The sequence below is a fragment of the Nyctereutes procyonoides genome, unplaced genomic scaffold (assembly GCF_905146905.1).
Source record: "Nyctereutes procyonoides isolate TBG_1078 unplaced genomic scaffold, NYPRO_anot_genome, whole genome shotgun sequence".
NCBI lineage: Eukaryota > Metazoa > Chordata > Mammalia > Carnivora > Canidae > Nyctereutes > Nyctereutes procyonoides.
In genome coordinates this window covers 7101516-7122547 of record NW_026575044.1, presented here as the reverse complement: position 1 = coordinate 7122547, position 21032 = coordinate 7101516, and the positions used below count along the sequence as shown (strand labels likewise).

At 35.3% G+C, this 21032-nt stretch overlaps 1 protein-coding gene across 12 annotated transcripts in view; it reads left to right on the top strand.

Moving 5' to 3' along the window:
• Positions 1-21032, top strand: part of CEP170 (centrosomal protein 170) — a 134430-nt gene that overhangs the window by 67440 nt on the left and 45958 nt on the right. For 9 of the 12 annotated variants that reach the window (XM_055323744.1, XM_055323743.1, XM_055323741.1 and 6 more), the window contains exons 5-10: positions 6529-6584; positions 6680-6842; positions 7923-8057; positions 14432-14908; positions 19783-19946; positions 20133-20426. In XM_055323744.1, the coding sequence (XP_055179719.1) occupies positions 6529-6584; positions 6680-6842; positions 7923-8057; positions 14432-14908; positions 19783-19946; positions 20133-20426 (1289 nt within the window). The remainder of the gene's footprint in view (positions 1-6528; positions 6585-6679; positions 6843-7922; positions 8058-14431; positions 14909-19782; positions 19947-20132; positions 20427-21032) is intronic. The other 3 variants (XM_055323748.1, XM_055323747.1, XM_055323746.1) reach the window with 1 other exon arrangement.

Sequence of the window (21032 nt, the reverse complement as noted above, 5' to 3'; positions counted from 1 at the left end):
AGCAGGCTCCACACTGTGGAGCATGAGGTGGGACTTGATTTTACGACCCTGAGATCATGACCTGAGCCTAAAACAGCAGTCAGATGCCTAAAAGACTGAGCTATCCAGGCTCAAGATGATAGATTTAAATTTATTATCTTGATACTTACATTCTGTTTGAGTCATCGGTTTTTTGTTTTCTTTTTTCTCCTAATTTCTTTTGGCTTATTCAAACATATTATAGGATTCCATTTCTGTCTTTTGTTGGCTTATTGGCTATAACTTTTTCTATTTTAGTGGTTGCTTCAAGGTTTGTAATTACATCTTTTAAGCTGTATTTTCAAGTGACATTAAATCTATTCACATACAGTGTAAGAGCCTTATAATATATAGTATACTTCCCATTTCTTCTGTCCTGACCTTTGTGCTATGATTGTCAAATTTTTATTTTTAGATATATTACAGCATACTACATCGTCATGAGCAAAAGGTCCATTATCTTTTAGAGATTTAAATAAGAAAAATATATTCTATCTTTATGTGCATTTTACTCACATCTTAAACTAATGTAAATATCATTTCTCCTGCTCTTCATTCCTCCTTATAGATCCATGTTTTCATCTGGTATCATTTTCTTTCTGCTCAGGACTTCTTTAACATTTTTTGTAGTATGGTTTTGCTAGTGATGAATTCTTTCTGCTTTCATGTGTTTGGAAAAGTATTTCACCTTATCTATTGAAAACAATTATTGCTGGGTGTTGAATTGTAGGTGGCATTTCTTTTTTCAGTATGTTAAAGTTGTTGCTTTGCTGTATTCTAACTTGGATTATTTCCCTTTATCCCTGGTTTTGAGCAATTCAACTATCATCTGCCTTGGTGTAGTTTTTTCATGTTTTCCCTGCTTGAAGTTTGTTAAGTTTCTTGGATCTGTAGGTTTATAGTTTTAATCAAATTTAGAATGTTTCAGCCATTATTTTTCCTGATACTATTTTGCCTTCCTCACTTCCTTCAAGGACTTTAATTAAATATTGTTAGGGTACTTAATGTTGCTCAGCTTACTGATAATTCTGTTTATTTATCATTTTTTAATCATTGCTGTATTCCAGTTTGGACTGTTATTACTACTGTGTCTTTAAGTTCACTGATCTTTTCTTTGGCAGTGTCTAATCTGCCATTAATCCGTGCAGTATAGCTTTCATCTCTAGAAGTTCAGTTTGGATTTCGTATTTGATACCTCCCAAGGTACTACTTTTTGAACATACAGAATATGGTTATAACTTTTTGTTGACACTTGGTCAGTTCTATATCGGTTTTGATTTAATTTGCAAGCAAAGTAATTTTTGATTGAATGGCATTGCGAGTTTGTTGAGTATTGCATGTATATTTTTGTATTCCTATACATATTTTAAGCTTTGTTCTGGGACAAGGTTACTTGGAAAGTTTTATCACTTTGGGTCTTGCTTTTAAGATCTGTTTTTACTTCTAAGCTTAGTTTGAAACTAATTATTCCCCACTATGGAGGTAAGACCTTTCTGTATACTCTACTGGGGAGGTCAGCAAACCCAGTGACAAATCTGGCCCTCAGCCCATGTTTGTAAATAAGGTTTTGTGGAGCACAGCCATGCCCACTCATTCACATATTTCTATGGCTGCTTTTGGACTATCACAGCAGAGTTAAATAGTTGCAGCAGAGATCATAAGGTCCCAAAGACCTAAAGTATTTACTCTGTGGCACTTTACAGAAAAAATTTGTGACCTCTCCTTCATCCAATGACTCATGATTCATGATATTTTCCCACCTGGCTTTTAGGAACAGACACTCTTCCTGGCCATACTTGAGCACTGGGCACTATTACCTGTAATACTGTTAGATAGTTTTTGCCCCAGACCTAGGTAGCTTTCTCACATCCATTACTAATCAGTACTCAACTGAATACTTGGGCGAGATCCTCAGAATATCTGAAATTCTTTTTCTGTGCAGCTCTCTTCTCTTCACTACTCAGTCCCATGAACTCTAGTCACCTTGGTCTCCCCAGACTCTCAACCCTGTTTCCTTCACAGCTCAGAGAACCTGCTGGGCTTTGCCCAGATTACCTCTTCTTACAATGTGATCTGGAAGCTCCCTTAAAGTAATGAGCTGGTAACAGTGATTGGACTCCCCTCGATTTGTTTCTCCTCACTCAGGAATCACTCTTCTGTTACCTGATGTTGGTTATCTTGAAAAACATTGTTTTATAATATTTTGTCGATTTTTTGGTTGCTTCAGGTGAGAGGGTAAATCTGGTTCCTTTTTTCTCTGTCTTGGCCAGAAACAGGAGTCTAAGAATTTGATTTTGGCCATTCTGAATATACAGATTAAATCCAAGGGATGAGGTATAGGCTAGAGACAAAAATTTGGGCTTTTCCATAGTCTAAATAATACTTAATATCTTAAGACTAAATGATATCAGCCACAGGAGTGAAAATAGATAGGTTAGATGTCCGAGGACTGAAACTTGGTACATTCCTATATGAAGAGGTGGGAAAGATAGGAACCAGTTAAAAAGGATTAAGAGAGAATCACTGGTGAACTAGGAGGAAAACTAGGATATGGTATGGTTTCCATGTTCAATGGAAAATTATTTAAATATTATTTACATACCATAAATCTCAAAATCCTCACCATCCCAGTCATAGGAGTCAGTATAAGAATCTAGGACCTTGATTTTTTTTTTTTAATGAGGTTCTTTTTCCCAAAGAAGTCTATTCCCATGACAATGGGCCACAAAATGATTGATTAATCATATTAGAAGCAAAGTAAAGATCATTATCATAGCTCTCAAGATCATGATTTATTTATTTATGTACTTGGAATATTACATGTGGCACTGGGTGCTTGGGTCCCAGTTGTGACTGCTAAAATGATCAAGAGGGGGATAAAACAGAACTAAAAATCAAGGATTCTTCATTTAGAGGAGTTAAAATCCTTCCTGATTAATGTGATTGATATCTACAAGAAAACATGAACACACTCTCCAGATTTCAAAAATGGAGGACATTTCTCAAAGCTTGAAAGAACTAAATTTAAGAAATTGAGGTGAGCTAGTAAATAAGGAATAATGTCACAGAAGAAAAGTTAAAAGCATTTGTTTAAAAATTGTGTTCTTATAAAACAAGGTTTTCTAAAAGTTGGCCAAGGTATTCACCTACTAAAATAAAATACTTTTTTTTTTTTAAGATTTTATTTATTCATGAGAGAGAGACAGAGACACAGGCAGAGGGAGAAGCAGTCTCCATGCAGGGAGCCTGATGTGGGACTTGATCCCCCATCTCCAGGATCATGCCCTAAACTGCTGAGCCACCCGGGCTGCCCAATGATGCATCTTTCTGAAGATGTAGACAAATGTAAACTAGTAGAAAATAAAATTTTCCACTTGGGAGGCTTTCTGTCAATTAACTTTTTAAAAAGCTTTAGCATCTCCTAGGACCTGCATTGTTAATATAGTGTGCAGTCTATTTTAACATAAAATACTGTATTTCAGTATTGAATATAGTCAAGTGTCCCATATTTCTAAGGGGAAGATCCAAAAAGAATGCTTTTCCCCCCATTCTTCCACTGTATAAAGTAATTGTATTCAAATATTCTCATATATTGTGACATCTAGTGTCTTCATGAGAGTCACATTCTTTTTAGTATATAGTTTTTCAGAGAATATTGTAATTAAATTGTTTGAGAATACAGCACTTTTTGAAACTTAAAATGATGAAAATCTTGTCCCAAGCAACTAAAGCTCATATGTAATACTGAATTTCTTCTGTAAGTGCTTGGAATTGCCTCAGTGAAACAACTTAGTGATTTAATTTTTAAAATGATTTTTTAAAGATGAGTTCACAGTGATTATCTGACACCTGGTATTTTTAAGGTCCTAGGAGTAACCAAAACTGTTGAAATTTTTGTTCTCCTTCTATTTCGCTTTGTCATTTAGATAAAGGAGGATGTCATAGAGCACTTTGCTAGTATGTTGATGAGTTTCTTTGACTTCACTTTTAGATAAACATTTGTTGAATAAATTGAGTTCAGGGAAGACTTTTAGAATAGCAATAGGGAAATAACCTACAAATATGATTTTTTTTTTAGATTTTATTTATTCATGAGAGACACAGCGAGAGAGAGAGAGAGAGAGAGAGAGGCAGAAATCTAGGCAGAGGGAAAAGCAGGCTTCATGCAGTGAGCCCAACGCTGGACTGGATCCTGGAAAGAGAGAGAGAGGCAGATACATAGAGGGAAAGCAGGCTCCATGCAGGGAGCCTAATACGGACTGGATCCTGGATCCCAGGATCATGCCCTGAGCTGAAAGCAGATGCTCAACCGCTGAACCACCCAGGTGTCTTCAAATGATTTTTAATAAGCAAGAATTTAAAGTTTTTGTAACTTTTTTATTCAGATACAATCAACGTGACTGTTATACCATATCGTATATTTTTAACTTAACTGACAACAGGAGTAATTGTATCTTACTTAGTCATTTTTTTAGATTAACAGTTAACCGGAGTCTATACCATTAGAAAGATGATAGCTTTGGAGATAAAAGTAGGGACTAGGGCAGTCTCAAAATCTCATACCACCAGGGTTCTTAGGTAAATTCATGACCCAAACAAGAGGATCCTTGATATTTCTGGTTCCACGCACACAAACTGTTTTGGAAGGTAAAGTGTTTGATGCCAAGAAATGTGGCCTCTCTGAAGCTTTTCCTAATCTTTTAAGAGTCTAAAGTCTAAAGACAATACCCCAGACTAGCCTTGGGGAATAACCTAGAATACTCTTAGGAATAAACTTGAAGTACCAGAAAACCCTCAGGGTACAGTCATTGTGTTTCCTACTGCAAAAATGGAAATGGCTTTTACTCTTTTTGAGACATTGTTTTCCATTGGAAATGTAGGATGCTATGAATATTCTTCAGGGGTTAATGTGTTTCTTGGGGGTAAAACAAAGTTATTGGACCTGTTTTTCATTAAGTATGAAATTATTACAAAATATATTTTTAACTATATCAGAAAGCATGTATCTGTGTGTGTACCTAACAAAAAAGGAAAATTCTAATATTTTACAGCTACAGGAACCCTGAACTGGGATTCAGCTGACTAGATTGTTGTTTTAGGTTCTGCCCCTACAGTCCTCAAGTTCCCTATATAGAATAGGAGGACCAGTTCATGGAATTAAACCATATATTCCCCAAAGCTCTTTACAACACCCCTCAAATTCTGAGTTTTAATTATTCTAATGAGTAGAAATATAAGTTAAATACTCATTTGCAAGTTTGCTGCTCCTTATGTGTGGGAACTATTTTTACCCCAAACGGTTGTGATAATTATAGCTTTCTACCCTTGAAGTCATAGGGTGCTATGAATTGGTAAAGGATTATAGAATTTTAGTACATAGTTCTAAAAGTCCTTTCAGTACAGGGTTAAGAAATGGTGGGAAATGTGACCTCTACTGTGTAGTGAAAGATGTTCTTTAATATACAGAGGCATTGTTCTTTTTGGCATAATAATGAAAGCATTCATTATATCTAGCACTTGGTTCTCATCTGTATAAAATCAGTTGTTTGTTGATGTAATACGACCTTGATTGCAATGCCTCAGGAAAGGGGCGATTGTGGTTGTTGTAAAGACCCTTATTATAGCATTTCTTCTGCACTTTGAAAATGAACTTCATTTTTATCAATGCTTGTGAAGTCTGAGTAATCAAATTCTTTCAGGATTTACTTTTGGGTAATCACTGATGAGATACTTCCTTTCACATTTTTGTGATTAACTATCAATATAATTTGATCCAGGTACTTTTTCTTTGCAGTCATAGTATTTGTTTTTTTTAGAATTGAAAATATCTTTTGTGCTGTAATTACCCAGTTATTTGCTTCACCAAGGCCATTATTGCTGAAGTTTAGAATTACTTGCTAGATTTTAAGATTTTCTCTAGTATTTAAAAATTAAAGTCTCATGGTTATGAGCATATTGTAGCATTTAACTCTTAAAGAGAATATAATGCTTCTGTTGTAATTACTGTTGGACCCTGGCTCACAGGTGCCAACGTGTCCCGGTGGACGCCCCAGAGACTCAGACCCCAGACAGGCAGATGCAATCAGCAAGAGGGTTTATTGAACGTTTGCGCAAACGGGCTCTCCGCCTCCGAGGAGGAAAAGAGCCCCGATTAGCAATTACAGGTCTTTTTTAAAAGGGAAGAAACCGCCTAAAGACAAAAGAACCACGGGAGTCGCATAGCATCCAGGTTAATTTCACAGAGGGTCAACATGAACCTATTCAGGGACATTCCAATCAGGGTGTGGGGGGAAATGGTTTTCTTATTGTGAACAGAATGCTTTTAGTTGCTAAAATTTCAGGAAGGCGCCTGGATGGGCTGCCTCTGGATTAGGGCTGGCCCTACTTACAAGGGGGGAGGTTTTTTCAATTACCTGTTGAAAATAGGACAGTTTCAAAAGTATTTTTGATCACTTTAAGCTTGATTATCAGAATTTGGAAATTATATTCTTCCTTAGCTCTGTCTACATACAAATCTTTTCACTGTAGTCCGAGGAGAAATGAGGGTCCCTGAAGAAGCTCTAAAGGTAAAAATTATTACTTACTTCTTTTGTAAACCTGTCATTTGCTAGAGTTGATTTCACTCCTACATGTTTCGCTTTCATTCTTAAATGTTTTATAGCACGAGAAATTTACCATTCAGCTTCAGTTGTCCCAAAAATCTTCAGAATCAGAATTATCAAAATCTGCATGTGCCAAAAGCATAGATTCAAAGGTGGCAGATACTTCAACTGAAGTGCAGCACAAAGCCACAGAAGTACTAAAATCTGAGGAAAAAGCCATGGGTAAGTTAACCTCTTTGAAAATAACATACTTGATTATGAAGAAAGTGCATGCTTTGTTCTAAAAAACTTGGCCAGGTCCATATTGATTATAAAAATAATGACAGTTTTAGAGTGGAATTTAATACAGGCAATGCTTTTAGTAGAAAGCATTATATAACACATAATTATATATGGCAGTTATATGTAGGTGTGTTTAATATGTTTAAATATTTGAGGGAGGTAAATCTAGTTTACAGTATTACTATTATCTCATATTATGTGCTTTTTTATGTTATAATAACTGACATGGGATCCCTGGGTGGCGCAGCGGTTTGGCGCCTGCCTTTGGCCCAGGGCGTGATCCTGGAGATCCGGGATCGAATCCCACATCGGGCTCCTGGTGCATGGAGCCTGCTTCTCCCTCTGCCTGTGTCTCTGCCTCTCTCTCTCTCTCTCTCTGTGACTATCATAAATAAATTAAAAAAAAAAATAACTGACATGAATTAAAAGGAAATATCCAATGATGTTATGTCATAATAATTAGCATATTTATCGTGTTCCAGGAACCACTCTACATAAATAATCCCATTCATGCAAAAAACAATTTTTTAAATTAATAGGTATTACCAGATTTGCTCAGATATAAATCTAATCATGTTACACAGCTGGTTTAAATTTAGTTACTCTGTATTGCCATTGGGCTTTAAAAAATATTTTTAATGGTCATTCACACCAAAATTTACTTTAGTTTTGTCTTTTTATTTAGACTTACTTGATGAGCCATTTCTGTATACCAAAAACCTGATTACGCCTTAACAACAAGCTATTAGGCTAACGCAGTTTGTATTACTTAGGTATTAGCCAATGCAAAATGTCATTTATTTAGTCATGTCCAACACTGAATAAGGTCTTACACAAATAACAAATTTTTCAACTTAGAGTACTTTTCAACTATATAGACTGTACTTTGTTTTTATTTAATAAATTAACCAGGCAGTTCTAACATTCTGCAAAAGCATGTTTGTTTTTTGTGGGGTTTTTTTTTTTTTTCTGTTTTATATGCTTTAGACAGATTCCTTTTTTTTTTTTACCTCTTTCCAGACATTTCTGCCATGCCCCGGGGCACTCCCTTATACGGGCAGCCATCATGGTGGGGAGATGATGAAGTGGAGGATCAGAGGGCTTTCAAGTCAAATGGCAAAGCCGAAGAAAAAAGTCATGAAACTGGAACAGCAGGTAAGGAAAAGCTCAGGCTGACATTCATTGGGTATTTTGGGAAGAATTTGTAATCTAAGCAAAAATCTGGCAACCCTGGAAAGAGATCTATATCTACTATTCTTTAATAAAAAATGTTGTGAGTATCTTAATAATCTTGTCATTGTAAGTTTGTTATGAGTATTTCTTAAAGTATGAATTCCATATCATTTTTATTTAAAATATTTTTCCAGCTTATGAGATTAAAACATGGAAAATAGATGAATAATATAACTGGGCATTTAAAGTATTTTAAAATAATTATTAAAATGTTTCAATTAGACCAAAATAGTAGGCACAAACTAATTTTGTGTGTTTCATTAGATTTACAGGCATGTAATCATATCTTTAAATCAACAGTTTCTGTTATGTTCAGAAATGGGATATATGAAATTCAAACTTTTTTAAGACCTCAATGTGCTTTATTTGTTGGGATAGGGTAGCAACATGATTAGCTGAATTCAGCAGCTAGAATGAAAAAATCGTTCTGGGTCACATTAATAGTCAAGGAACATATTCTTTTGTTGCTAGATGGATTTAGTGATGAACTAAGTGTCCCATAAGCCAGAAAATCAAGATTTCTAGGAAATAAACGGAGGTATCAGTTGTTACATAAGGACTTTGGCAAAGACATCAATACCGAGGGGTCAAACATCCAGTTTCCATGATAATGGCAGATAAGGATCCAGAACAGGAGAAATCAAATATGGGTACCAGGAAACCTAGCAGTATGGAAACCAAGTCTGACTCTGAGTTAAAGATAGATTCCTTCAGAACTCTTCTCAGTTTTCTGCCTTTGACCCTAGTTGTACAAGATAAGTAAGACTTTTTTTTTTTAAGCTGGAGAGTAAGAACACTGTTCTTTCTTTTTTTTTTTTTTTTTAAGATTTTATTTATTTATTCATGAGAAACAGAGAGAGAGGTAGAGACACAGGTAGAGGGAGAAGCAGACTCCATGCAGGGAGCCCCACGTGGGACTCCATCCCAGGTCTCCAGGATATGCCTGGGCCAAAGGCGACTCTAAACTGCTGTGCCACCCAGGCTGCCCAAGAACACTATTCTTTAAAATATGCTCTGATTTTGCCAGGATACAAGTCTATAAGAAAGCTGGCTTTATGGACTCGATTTTACAAGTGCCGCAAACTGAAGTTGTCAACTTTGCAGATAAATTCCTATCATTGCTTCCTTGGTGTTGTCCACCGGCAGTTTTCTTCATGTCCAAGCTTAGAAATACGAAATATTAATACTTAGTATCATTTAGCATACCGTCAGATGCAAATAACAGAAATGTTCCCTGAGACTAAGCAGGAAGGAAATTTTCTGGCTAAAATAACTGTGGCCATTTGGGGCTGGTTTGTGCACCTCTGCACTGGCATCGCTGGAGTCAGTTTCTCCCCCTTTCTCAGCCCTCTGTCTCAGTGTTTGCCCTTATCATCATCTGAGTGAATGAAACTGAATTCTTATGATTATCAGCTCATATGGCCTGTCTCAGTGTCATTTTTGCCCCATGACAAAAGCTGTCTCATAATCTTGGGGTTATTTTTGAGTAAGCAGGAATTAAGTGATTTATGTCTTGTGTTAAGTAGCTCAAAGAACTCAGCCAGATTCAGCAGGTTAAGGGCCTTGTGAAGGTCTTTTCTGCTTTCTTACATTAGTGTGAGGATATCCTTGTGTCACATTTATTACTTGCAGTTTCTTAAAATCTAGGATAAAGGGAACAGTTTACTGACCTGAATTAACTTATGATATTAATAGAGATCATAGGATCAGTATGAAGATATATACTAAATCTTATTTAATTTGATCATTTCAAAATTGTTTTTATCAAATGTTTCAAATTATGAAATATAAGTGATTCGTTTATATTCTAAGCATGCGCTTGTAAAAACAAAGTGATTTGCTTCTTGGTCACCAATTTTTAGAATGTAAAATATTAGTAATTATTAGGAGAGGTGAACATTTCAGAAAGGGTAATAGATAATAGAGTATGTGCTACTTACTGATTTCCTTTGTCCCTCTCAGTGGGTCCACATGTATCTAGAATCTCCTACAGACTTACTCTTATAGCTTAAAAAACCCTGGAAGCAAATATGTATGCTGGAGCTACCAAATTCTCCTGAAATTGTATGAATATTTTTAGTCCTATTAGGAAATTTTGTCCTCATATTTTGCTATAGGTGTGCTCTTCTATCTGCTGACATGGTTTAAACATTTATTTAGGTAACATGTAAAGGTCTTTAAAGTGTTGCAAATGTGAGGAATAGATTTCTGGCTCTTTTACATTGATTTTAATCAAATCACACTAAATAGGGAAACTTTCCAATTGTGAATCCTTTTTCACAAGAGATGTTTCCTGGTTTTTGTTATTTGAGGTACTCGAATATGCCAGGTTGGATATATGTTGTAAGCTGGATGAATGCCTTATCATCATTATAGCCTTTATCATCTTGAATTAATTGAATATTTTACTTAATTTAGTACAGAAGAATGAAAGGTAGTTTTTCTGGATTATGTATATTATAAGGTTTCCCAAAAGGTGAGGCACAATCATAAAATACCCTAAGAACTTGAGGATATTATCACCAGTTGCTGTTCTGATTCAGATAAACATAATTAATTCTAGTATAACCAGTTAGCTTTAAATATCTAGCAGTTGAGATTGTAACAAAATATCAGTATACACAAAATATTATGATATTTAGTGTATTAATTTAGTATAAAAAATAGATTTTGAAGATAAACGGATATTAAATTCACAAATTTCCAGAATCTGGTCTGTTAGTGTTCTGAGACAGGAGAGCTATTTAATTTTCAATATTAAAAAATAATAATAATAATTTTCAATATTAATTTAGAAGACTCCCAATGATTTTTCTAGTAGGTCTACACTTCCCAAGTATAGTAGGTCCGCATGTGATCTGTTTTTATCATCTTCAGAGAAATGAATTCCTTCACATAATGAATTTTTCAGATGACTGGACTTTTTTACAATTGACAGTTTCTTTTAAGAGTTTAATCATTTTCTAAATTTCTATTAAATGAATTATCCATATCATTGCTTTCTTAAGTGGAGAAGGCTAACTATAATTTAAGTTTCTGGTTAATGACCCAATCATCGTGATGAGTATCAGTTCCTGATGTGATACATTACAGTGATGTCATTGGTGGCCATTGAGGGATATGGGACTGTTGGCTCTATATACTGAAGGGTTCTGGACAGCTGTGGTTCTGACCCATATTATGAGCTCTTATTTTTTGTCTCACCTCTGCCATCTGATTCTTACTTCCCAGGGCTGTATGTCTTACCTTAATCTTATTGCAGGTTTGCTTCATGTATCTGAGCAGATAGTAAAAATGCTCTCAAGTGACCTCCCGATTAGTAAAGGTCATGAACATGGGAGTATAGGTGCCGTTGAATCTCTCTTAAGTTTTTAAGAGTTAGAATTTTTTGTTTAGTTATTTTCCTGATTCTTAGTTACGTTGGAGAATTGAGGAAAAGAGGGAGATGTTTATTTGTGCCGGGCCTTGTTCTGGGTAACAGATTATCTCACTTAATACTTAACCTCATTGGATCATCATCACAATCTGATGGATACATGGCATCATTTTTGATGAGGAAAATGAGAATTGAAGACTGACAGAAACAGGATTTATCTGATTGCAGATCTCTTCGCTACTTTCCTGCCTCGTTACAATCATCAGGTCCTAAAATGCTGCATGTGCCACCTGATGTTGTTAGATAACTGATTTTGGGGGAAATTATCTAGTAAGTCTCAGGTTTCTAGTCCTTGGAGTAAATAAAGGTGACTTTGAAGTAGGACCAGTGGATGATAACCTTAAGAATAGTGACGCACAACAACTCTTGATCTCTGCTGTATTTATGTGTTACAGTGTGAAAACATGCTGAAAGTATGTCAGTATTAACGGTGAGCTTTTCCTTCACAAGGAAGGAAAATATTCCTTTAAATTGTGAATGATAAGTAGAAGATAAATGTTATACACCTGGAGCAGCTTTTTGTGGGTTTTGCTTTGTAGTTCAGCCACCTCATTTTATTTGGGTATACAAGTGGTGGTAGAAAGAAACTATACCACCCTTTATCTCTAGCCAGCATTATCCTGTTACCAGAAGGATGAGCAAAGCAGAATAAATGACTCAGTGAATGTCATTTCACTGATAGGCTAGGCTTAAAAGCCAGTTGTACTATATGGACATTGTAATAAATAGTAAATAAGCCCCAGTGTATGAAAAATTAAAAATAACATTAATGAGTTTACTAATACATGGGAGTGACTAATGCAGTTTACTCTCATGGGAATTTTTTTTTTTTTTTTTAAGATTTATCTGTCCATTCATTCAGAGAGAGCAAGAGAGAGGCAGAGACACAGGCAGAAGGAGAAGCAGGCTCCATGCAGGAAGCCCGATGTGGGACTCGATCCCGGGTCTCCAGGGTCACACCCCAGGCTGCAGGCGGCGCTAAACCGCTGCGCCACCGGGGCTGCCCTCTCATGGGAATTTTAAATGACAGGCGTTCAGAGTAAAGAGTGCAAGTAGGCATTTTATTATTAAGATAAATTCACTTTTTTTTTTTTTTTAAGATTTTATTTAATTCATGAGAGACACAGGCAGAGGGAGAAGCAGGCTCCACACAGAGCCCAATGCAGGACTCGATCCCAGGATCACGCCCTGGGCCGGAGGCAGTCACGCAACCACTGAGCCACCCAAGCATCCCAAGATAAATTAACTCTTACAGAAATTTAAAACATGACTTTAGGTTATTTAGTCTTATTGTATAATTTCTTCTCCCAAATAGCATGTAAAATTTTTGCTTTAATGACAGTGTTTTCTGAAACACATTCCACATTTTTAGTTATATGAAAAATTAAGTATATTTTGTAAAGAATAATTTTTTACATTGAAAAACATTTTTGTTATTCTGTTTACCTTCTGTATATTGGGCTTTTTTTTTTTGGAACTGGAGCTTGATATTTTCTATATACCTTGTTCCATACATTGATTACAGCAGTGCTGTTGTCCCATTCTTATAACCTAAAAGCAAATAGTTTTATGTTTATGTTCAGAGAGTACTACCAAGAAATCAATTACAGCACCTGAAGAATCCCATCAAGATTCAATATTTGAAAAAATGCTTCAAGAGACCACAAATACTGCTTCACTTAATTAGGGCATGATTGGAAACAACCTAGTCTCCCTGTACTGCCTTTCTTCCTAAAAAATTATCTGCACATGGTATTTCTATCAATCTGTTTAAAAATGGAATGCTTCTGAGAGCTTAAGGGAAATATTTTTCATTTGAACTCTTTACGATCTTCATAATGGACATAGTTCTCTTGCTTCCTGAAAAACAAGGCCGTTTAGTCTTTTTAATTTATCTATTTAGTTATTGCTTGCATTTGTACTAATAACACATACAAGAAAACATTTCAATAATCATTTGTTTATATATTTTATTTACCTATTTTATTGACATACTATGCATATATTTTTATACCTTTATATTTATTTCTGAGATAGCAATTGCTCACTTTTTCTGCCAACTCTGGTTGTTTTGATCTGAGATTTATAATTCAGCTTTCCTCCCAAGAATTTTTGACACTTGCGCATATTCTGCTATATAGACATACACATGAATTTTCTTCTAGAATTTTTGGCTGGCAACTAAATTTTCTATTTTTACCTTATTTCTTTCACATTGCTGCTTCAATTGCAATGCACATGTTTTATCTCTAGTCCTTTTATTCTTTATAGAATGTATCCATCTTCTTGCAGTGATCACACATCAGTAATGTTATTTTTATAATTCTAAAAGTAATGTCTCTAAATGTGATAGTGAAGAATGGTAAGTGGAATCATTGCCTCTAGACCATCACTTGCATATTGACTTCATGTTTATTTCTTCATATGAGCACCTGTTCTCCTTCAGAGCTCTACTATGTGTTCATAGATAATTTATCCTCCTGACTTGATAAGGAAATTCATATTTTTTCTCTGTCTCTAGATGTATATGTTGAATGTGCATCTTCATCTCCATTTGATTTCAGTTCTTTTGCACCTTGATTTCTAGATCCAAATTGGAAAAAATATGGATCTAGCCATGCCAGGGTCTGTCTCTTAACTGCTTTGTTCTTTGTCACTGCTGCTGCTTATCTTGCATCTTCTGTTACTGAATGCTATTTATAATCAAAATTATTCTTTCTCTGTGACATTTGCCAGATTTTCATCCAGGCTGTGATCTGCCTTCCGAGTCTCATGGCATAATACAAATGGCCATATTTATTCTCCTTCAAGTTTTAGAAGCTCCCAAATATTTTGAATTTTCTCTTATTTTTTTCATTAGGGTGCAGCATAGATGCCAAGCAAGTTGAAGAACAGTCTGCAGCTGCAAATGAAGAAGTACTTTTTCCTTTCTGTAGGGAACCAAGTTACTTTGAAATCCCTACAAAAGAATTTCAGCAGCCATCACAAATAACAGAGAGCACTATTCATGAAATCCCAACAAAAGACACACCAAGTTCCCATACAGCAGGTGCAGGGCATGCTTCATTTACCATTGAATTTGATGACAGTACTCCAGGGAAGGTAACTATTAGAGACCATGTGACAAAATTTACTTCTGATCAGCGCCACAAGTCCAAGAAGTCTTCTCCTGGAACTCAAGACCTGCCCGGGATTCAAACAGGAATGATGGCACCAGAAAATAAAGTAGCTGACTGGCTAGCACAGAACAACCCTCCTCAAATGGTATGGGAAAGAACAGAAGAGGATTCCAAAAGTATTAAAAGTGATGTTCCAGTTTACTTGAAAAGGTTGAAAGGTAAAGTGAATTGATCATTTCAGAACTTCCTGTTTTGTGATAAAGAAAATTCAGTCTTCACAGTTAACCAGACTACTCCTAGATAAATAATTATATGATAGGAAACTTCAGCTTTTTCAAACCTTTATATTTGATTTTGAAGCTCAAAAGCAAGCCATACTACCCATGTCCACCTTACTCATGAAAAATAGTCTGCCTTCATTTTCTTGCCAAAACCAAATTGGTTTTGTGAATTTATATTTATGCCATTAAAAATGTTTCTTTTTCCTGTGGAAATAAAAGATTAATTCTGTTCACCAAAGGAATTCCCTAGAAGACAGTTCTCATCATTTTCTTGACTTCAGGAAAAACTATATTCAATTCTGTTCTTCTCTATTGTGATGCTTCCCGTAAAATGTCAAAATCTAGATTTTGAAAGAAATTTTAAGCCATTTGATAATGGGCCAAAAGTTCTACATTAGTAATATAGTGACATTGTTGATAGAGTGTTTCCAGCTTTTCTCAGCAGTTACTCATGAAACAAAAAAACTTGTGGTCTAGAGATATTAGGAATTAATTGAGTTAAAGATGTTTTTGATATTAAAATTTCTGAAATCACAATCGAATGTTTATTTGTGAAATAGTCAATATATGCTTTTTAGTGTAACACTTGACCGAAATTAGGCAAATATCTATACCTATATATCAGAGTATCAACTGAATAATTTTTCCATTGTTTTGCTAATTAAGTATATTTTAATTACCCTATCTTAATTTTATTTAATTAGCTATCTTTAAAAGAAATGATTGCATGCAAATCTGGCCATTCTGTTTCTCTGCAAGGAGTTAATAAGCTTAAAAAAATGCTCATTGAGGTCATTGTATCCCTAACGTTTTGCCTGGGGACTTAATTATGTGGCAAGTACTCAGTAATTTGAATACACAATAATGACTTCATTATCAGTGATAAGACTAACCCTGGCCTAACCAGTACTTTATGCCCTGGGATTTTGTTTGGTCAAGTCATGAGGAAATACCTTGTTCTGATTTGCTTCTAAGACATTTCAGGATAGTGAAGTGGTGTGATTACTTAATTCTTTGTTGGGGCCTATTACTATATATAATTATAATCATAAGCAGTTACCTAGAATATATACTTTTCTTTTTTTTTTTAATATATACTTTTCACATGTGATTGTTCCCTTTTCTTCTATCAGGTAATATTAAATACATAACTAAGAACTATATATATGTGTATAGGTTAAAGCTCACAAATAAAAGCTACCCATTTGGAAACTGACCATTTTTATGAATTTATAAACAGTACTTCTATCCTAGTAAAATATAAAAGGTAGCATAAACCTTGAAAATTTAGAATTGATGTGGTCTTTCTTAAACTACTCTTAATAAATGTCTTTTTTGACTAAAAGATTCCTTAAAAAGCTACTGTTTTACAGAACTGTTAGGTTTTTTGTTAACTAAATGGAAATGAGACCGCCAAGGCAAGCGAGGGTCCAAGAACAGATTTTATTGCAGGCACCCTCGGGCGAGGTTCCACGACTCACGGAGGGAAAGAGTGAGTCGGGGAAGTCGCGCCAAGGCAAGGTGGCAGGAGGTTTACATAACGTTGTAAGGCAGAACGGTTTCCTATTGGTTGGCTCATATGCAAAGGAAGGATTGCAATCCAACCAGTCAGAGTGACCCTCACTATGCAAAGGAAGGATTGCAATTCGGCCAGTCAAAGGTGACTTCCTCCTCTGGGGTTTGAAGGGCATTGGGTCCGGTTGGGTAAGTCCAAAGGAGAGGTCTAAGGGTCTGCGTCAAGCTGTCAGCAGGTCATTGGTCCATTGGCGTCCCAGGTGGAGGTGGTGACAGGAACCTCAGCCATTTGGGGTATCCGCCATCTTGAGGAGTTTCTCTTCCCGCCTGGCCCCAACAAGAACCTTTATCCCTTTATTATAGCTGCTTCTTTAGTCATCTATAAATATCTGTATTAGCTATTATTTTTAAGCCATCATTTTTAGACATTCTCTTCTTTAACAAGGCCCATTGTAAGCCTGATTCCAAACAGAGACATTAATGTTCATATTCTTCACACTATCTATGCATTAATGATTAGATATTTTTAAACTTTACCAGAAATAATACAATCAAAATACTGTTGTCCCTCAAAGTTGATTTAGATATATATTTTAGGATATTGCCATTGCTCAGAACCCTTCTTTTGGATTTGCCTTCAGACTGTTTTACAAACCATCCAAGAAAATGTGAATATAACTCCTTTTTGGTTCAAGATCCATTTTATTTCCCCAGGCATATTTATAAATGACATTTGACTTTTTCCCAAAGTTAAATATTCCATCATTAGATAAAATTTTTCCACAATATAGAATCTTGAAAGTGTATACATAAATTTTAAATAAAGGTAATTATGGCAAACAGTAACAATTTTACAGTAATTAGACTTCAGCAGTTTTTTTTTTGAATCAATCTCAAAGACTTGAAAGTAAGTAAAATAAAAGCAAAACCTTTGCTCCTACAAGAGTAAAGTGCACGCGCTTTGGGACAGTGAAGAAAATAATGTTCACAAAGCCCATACACTTTTACCCTTTAGGAGAGTTGCAACTTCTTTGACCACAGCTCCTGACTTGGTATAGCCAACCTACCCTAGAAAATACTAAACCGACTTCAGCATATTTAGGCATGGTTAATGGTAGACAAGACCAGAAACTTGGTGAAGAGAGTTTCCTAGTGATTTGTTTGTTGTTGAGTACAAAGAGAGTTTGCAATTCTGATCAGATATCTCACCTCCTGTAACACAGAGAAATACAAAAAGGAATAACAGTCTTCCAAAAAAGAAAATGGCTAACCCATAAAGAGAAGTTTTTAAACTATAGTTTAAAGAAAAAGATACTGAAAAGATCTGACACCATATAAGTGCCAAATTTTGTGTGTTGGTACAAGAATTGAATTCTGTAAAGATGGTGTTTTCACATCGTGTGTATGTGCAATATGGGTTATTTGGTTTTATCATACAGGAAATATTAGAGTTTAGTTATTCCTGGCTCTTACAAACTGATTTCTTTTCAGTTTATCCAATGCAACAACTATGTTGTAAAATTGCATGTTTTTAACGAGTTTTCTATTTGAGTTAGTGGTTTAGTTTGGTTTTATATTCCATCTGCTATCCCTGGTTCTTAGCGTAATTACTTGAGGGATTCCATTAATTGAATATTTGTTTTGTTTTGTTCTTTTCAGATTGCATTTTGAATAGTTGCTAATTTGAAGAAAGATTTTCAGATCTGTTGTCTTAGCTGATATTTATAACATTCATCAGTTTTACTCTGCTGGGAGTGCTTCCCCAATCGCCTTCATTTTGGTTTATTTCTCTCCCTTTGTTTCCCTAGCCTATTACTTTTTTGAAACACTACCCTTTGTGTGTGTGCTTTTTCTCTCTGAATCTTCTCACACCTTTTAGGTACCACATTTTGACAACCAGTCCTCTTGTGTTAGTTAAACCATTGGCACCAACTGGTAACCTGTTAATTCATTAGAAACAAACCCACGAGTATTAAAACTCAACTTTTTTCCATTGCATGAATGCCCTTTGCCCCCACCCACCCAACAAGTCTTCAGTTCTGGTCATTGTCTTGTTACTATGTTATTAAGCAGATATTCAGATTCAGATTTGTAACCCAGAAAAAGCTCAAACTCAGCCCTGGAAGCCACAGACTGACTGCACAGACTGACTGCACCTAGTTGACTAGGCTCATTTACATTTTTCTTCTACAGAAGCCCTCATTTAAGCCCTCATTTGTGATTCAGGCTAAAACATGCATAGAGTAATTCTTGACTTTCCAGTAAATTTATGCTGTAATAATGTAATTACCATTTGATTATTTCTTCTAATATACCTATTTAAATACTGAGAATTCTAAATCATCGAAAAACAATTTCCATAAAGTTTCACATCAGATCCCTAGTAGACTTATGAAGGGTAACAGAAAACCTCTTTTAGGAACCTGATGTTTCAAAATTCAAATGTATTCTAACTTGACTCTGTGTGCTTTATAGAGAAGACAGATTTTTAGCTGGTTATATTTAGCACCCTGCCATTTGCCCAGAAGGTGGTTACATTTATATAGGATTTCATAGACTATGCTTTTCTGTGATAGGCCTTTAGCATTCTTTTTTTTTTTTTTTAGCATTCTTTATTTAACTTTTAAAGCCACCAGAGTTTAGATCACAAATTTAAGTTTACAAAAATTCTCATAGCTAGAAAGACACTTGTAAAGAAGTGTATAGTTAATTGGAGAAAACTACAAATGTGTATCTTCTTATAAACATTTTGCATACTTTTTATTGAAAGTATGCTATACTTTCAGAAGTATTTATTGAACATTGTTGAAAGTTAAAATTCATCACGTTTTTGTGGCACTTGCATTTTCTTTTACAGTGTCATGATAAGCATTTCAGGAGGATCACCGTTTTTTCTTTTTGCCTCTCCTGCTAGAAGCAAATTTTTGATTGCTTAAAGAAAGTATAAGGTTTGGAGGCAGGATTAATGTTTATTAATGTTAAAAGTACAAACTATCACGATGATATAGCATGGCTTATCTGTTACGGCATTGATGAATCATTATAAAGTTAAAATTTGGAGAAAGAAAAGCAATCCCATTCAGTTGTTTATAAAGGACCTCATTGTTGGTTGATAAAATTTGAATGTGAGCATTGCAGTTGAGGGAAGTTTGCAGAGCCTGTTACTGAAAAGAACATATGACTTGGATTGAAAAGGGGGAGGGGGCAAAAAACAAATAGCACTTTTGTGTATGTGTCTAATTTTCTACATGGGATTTTTTTCCTTCTGTATTATGTGTTTTCTTTTTTGTGTGCAGGAAATAAACATGATGATGGTACACAAAGCGATTCAGAAAATGCTGGGGCTCACAGGCGCTGTAGCAAACGTGCAGCTCTTGAGGAACACTTAAGGCGCCACCATTCCGAACAGAAAAAGCTACAGAAGGCCCAGTCTGCTGAAAAGCATCAAGACCAAGCTGTTGTAAGTCAAACTGCTTTTATGATTGCATTCTTTGATGAAGACAATCCCAGAAAAAGAAGGTCATACTCTTTTACTCAGAGTGCGGGAATCTTGTGTCAGGAAACTACTTACTCAACACCACATACAAAACTTGAAAAAACAAAATCTCCAACAGCAGATGCCAAAGTGGTTTCTTTGTCTTTACAGACAAGCTCTACGCATCACAGAGGGGGGCATGGTGTTCCACATGGGAAATTGTTAAAACAGAAATCAGAGGAGCCATCGGTGTCAATTCCCTTCCTACAAACTGCATTGTTAAGAAGTTCAGGGAGTCTTGGGCACAGACCAAGCCAGGAGATGGATAAAATGTTAAAAAATCAACCTACTTCTGCCACTTCTGAAAAGGATAATGATGATGACCAAAGTGACAAGGGTACTTATACCATTGAGTTAGAGAATCCCAACAGTGAGGAAGTGGAAGCAAGAAAAATGATTGACAAGGTAAATAATTGAAATTTGGGGATGGTGGACGTTTTCTTTTGGTATATTTGACTGTTGGAAATTATTGGAGGGTCAAGCGTGGTATGTTCTCATGCAATCAGTAGTATTGGAACTTTAGGATTTTGTGAGGGAACTGCAAGACTAAAGATAAAACCAAAGTGCCTTCCGATTTTATTCTGCTTATATTCTGAACTTTTGCCTGAGTTTCTTATGTAAAGTTGTGTAAATTTAAGATAGAATTTTAAAACTGTGTGCTTTGTGTGACCATCCTCACTCTGCATTTATATAAAAACTACAAGACAAAGCCAAGCTGCTATTCCTCTGTTGATATAAACATAACTGTCAGCTGATAATATTAACCACAGGTTTCCTGCCTACTAATAATCATGTTAGAAACAGATGAAAGTGTGTATGTTTTAGTCAGTTTTGTTCTTTGTCCTTATTTTCTTTTCTTTCTGTTCACTGCTGCCTTTGGAGATAGAAGTGTGTGAAAACAGAATCAGTTTTCTTATGATACTCTGAATTCAGCCACTGAAGTGTATGCCCAGCCATGATGGTTATTTACATTTTAGATTTGTTCCTTGATGTTACTGATTAATGCATATG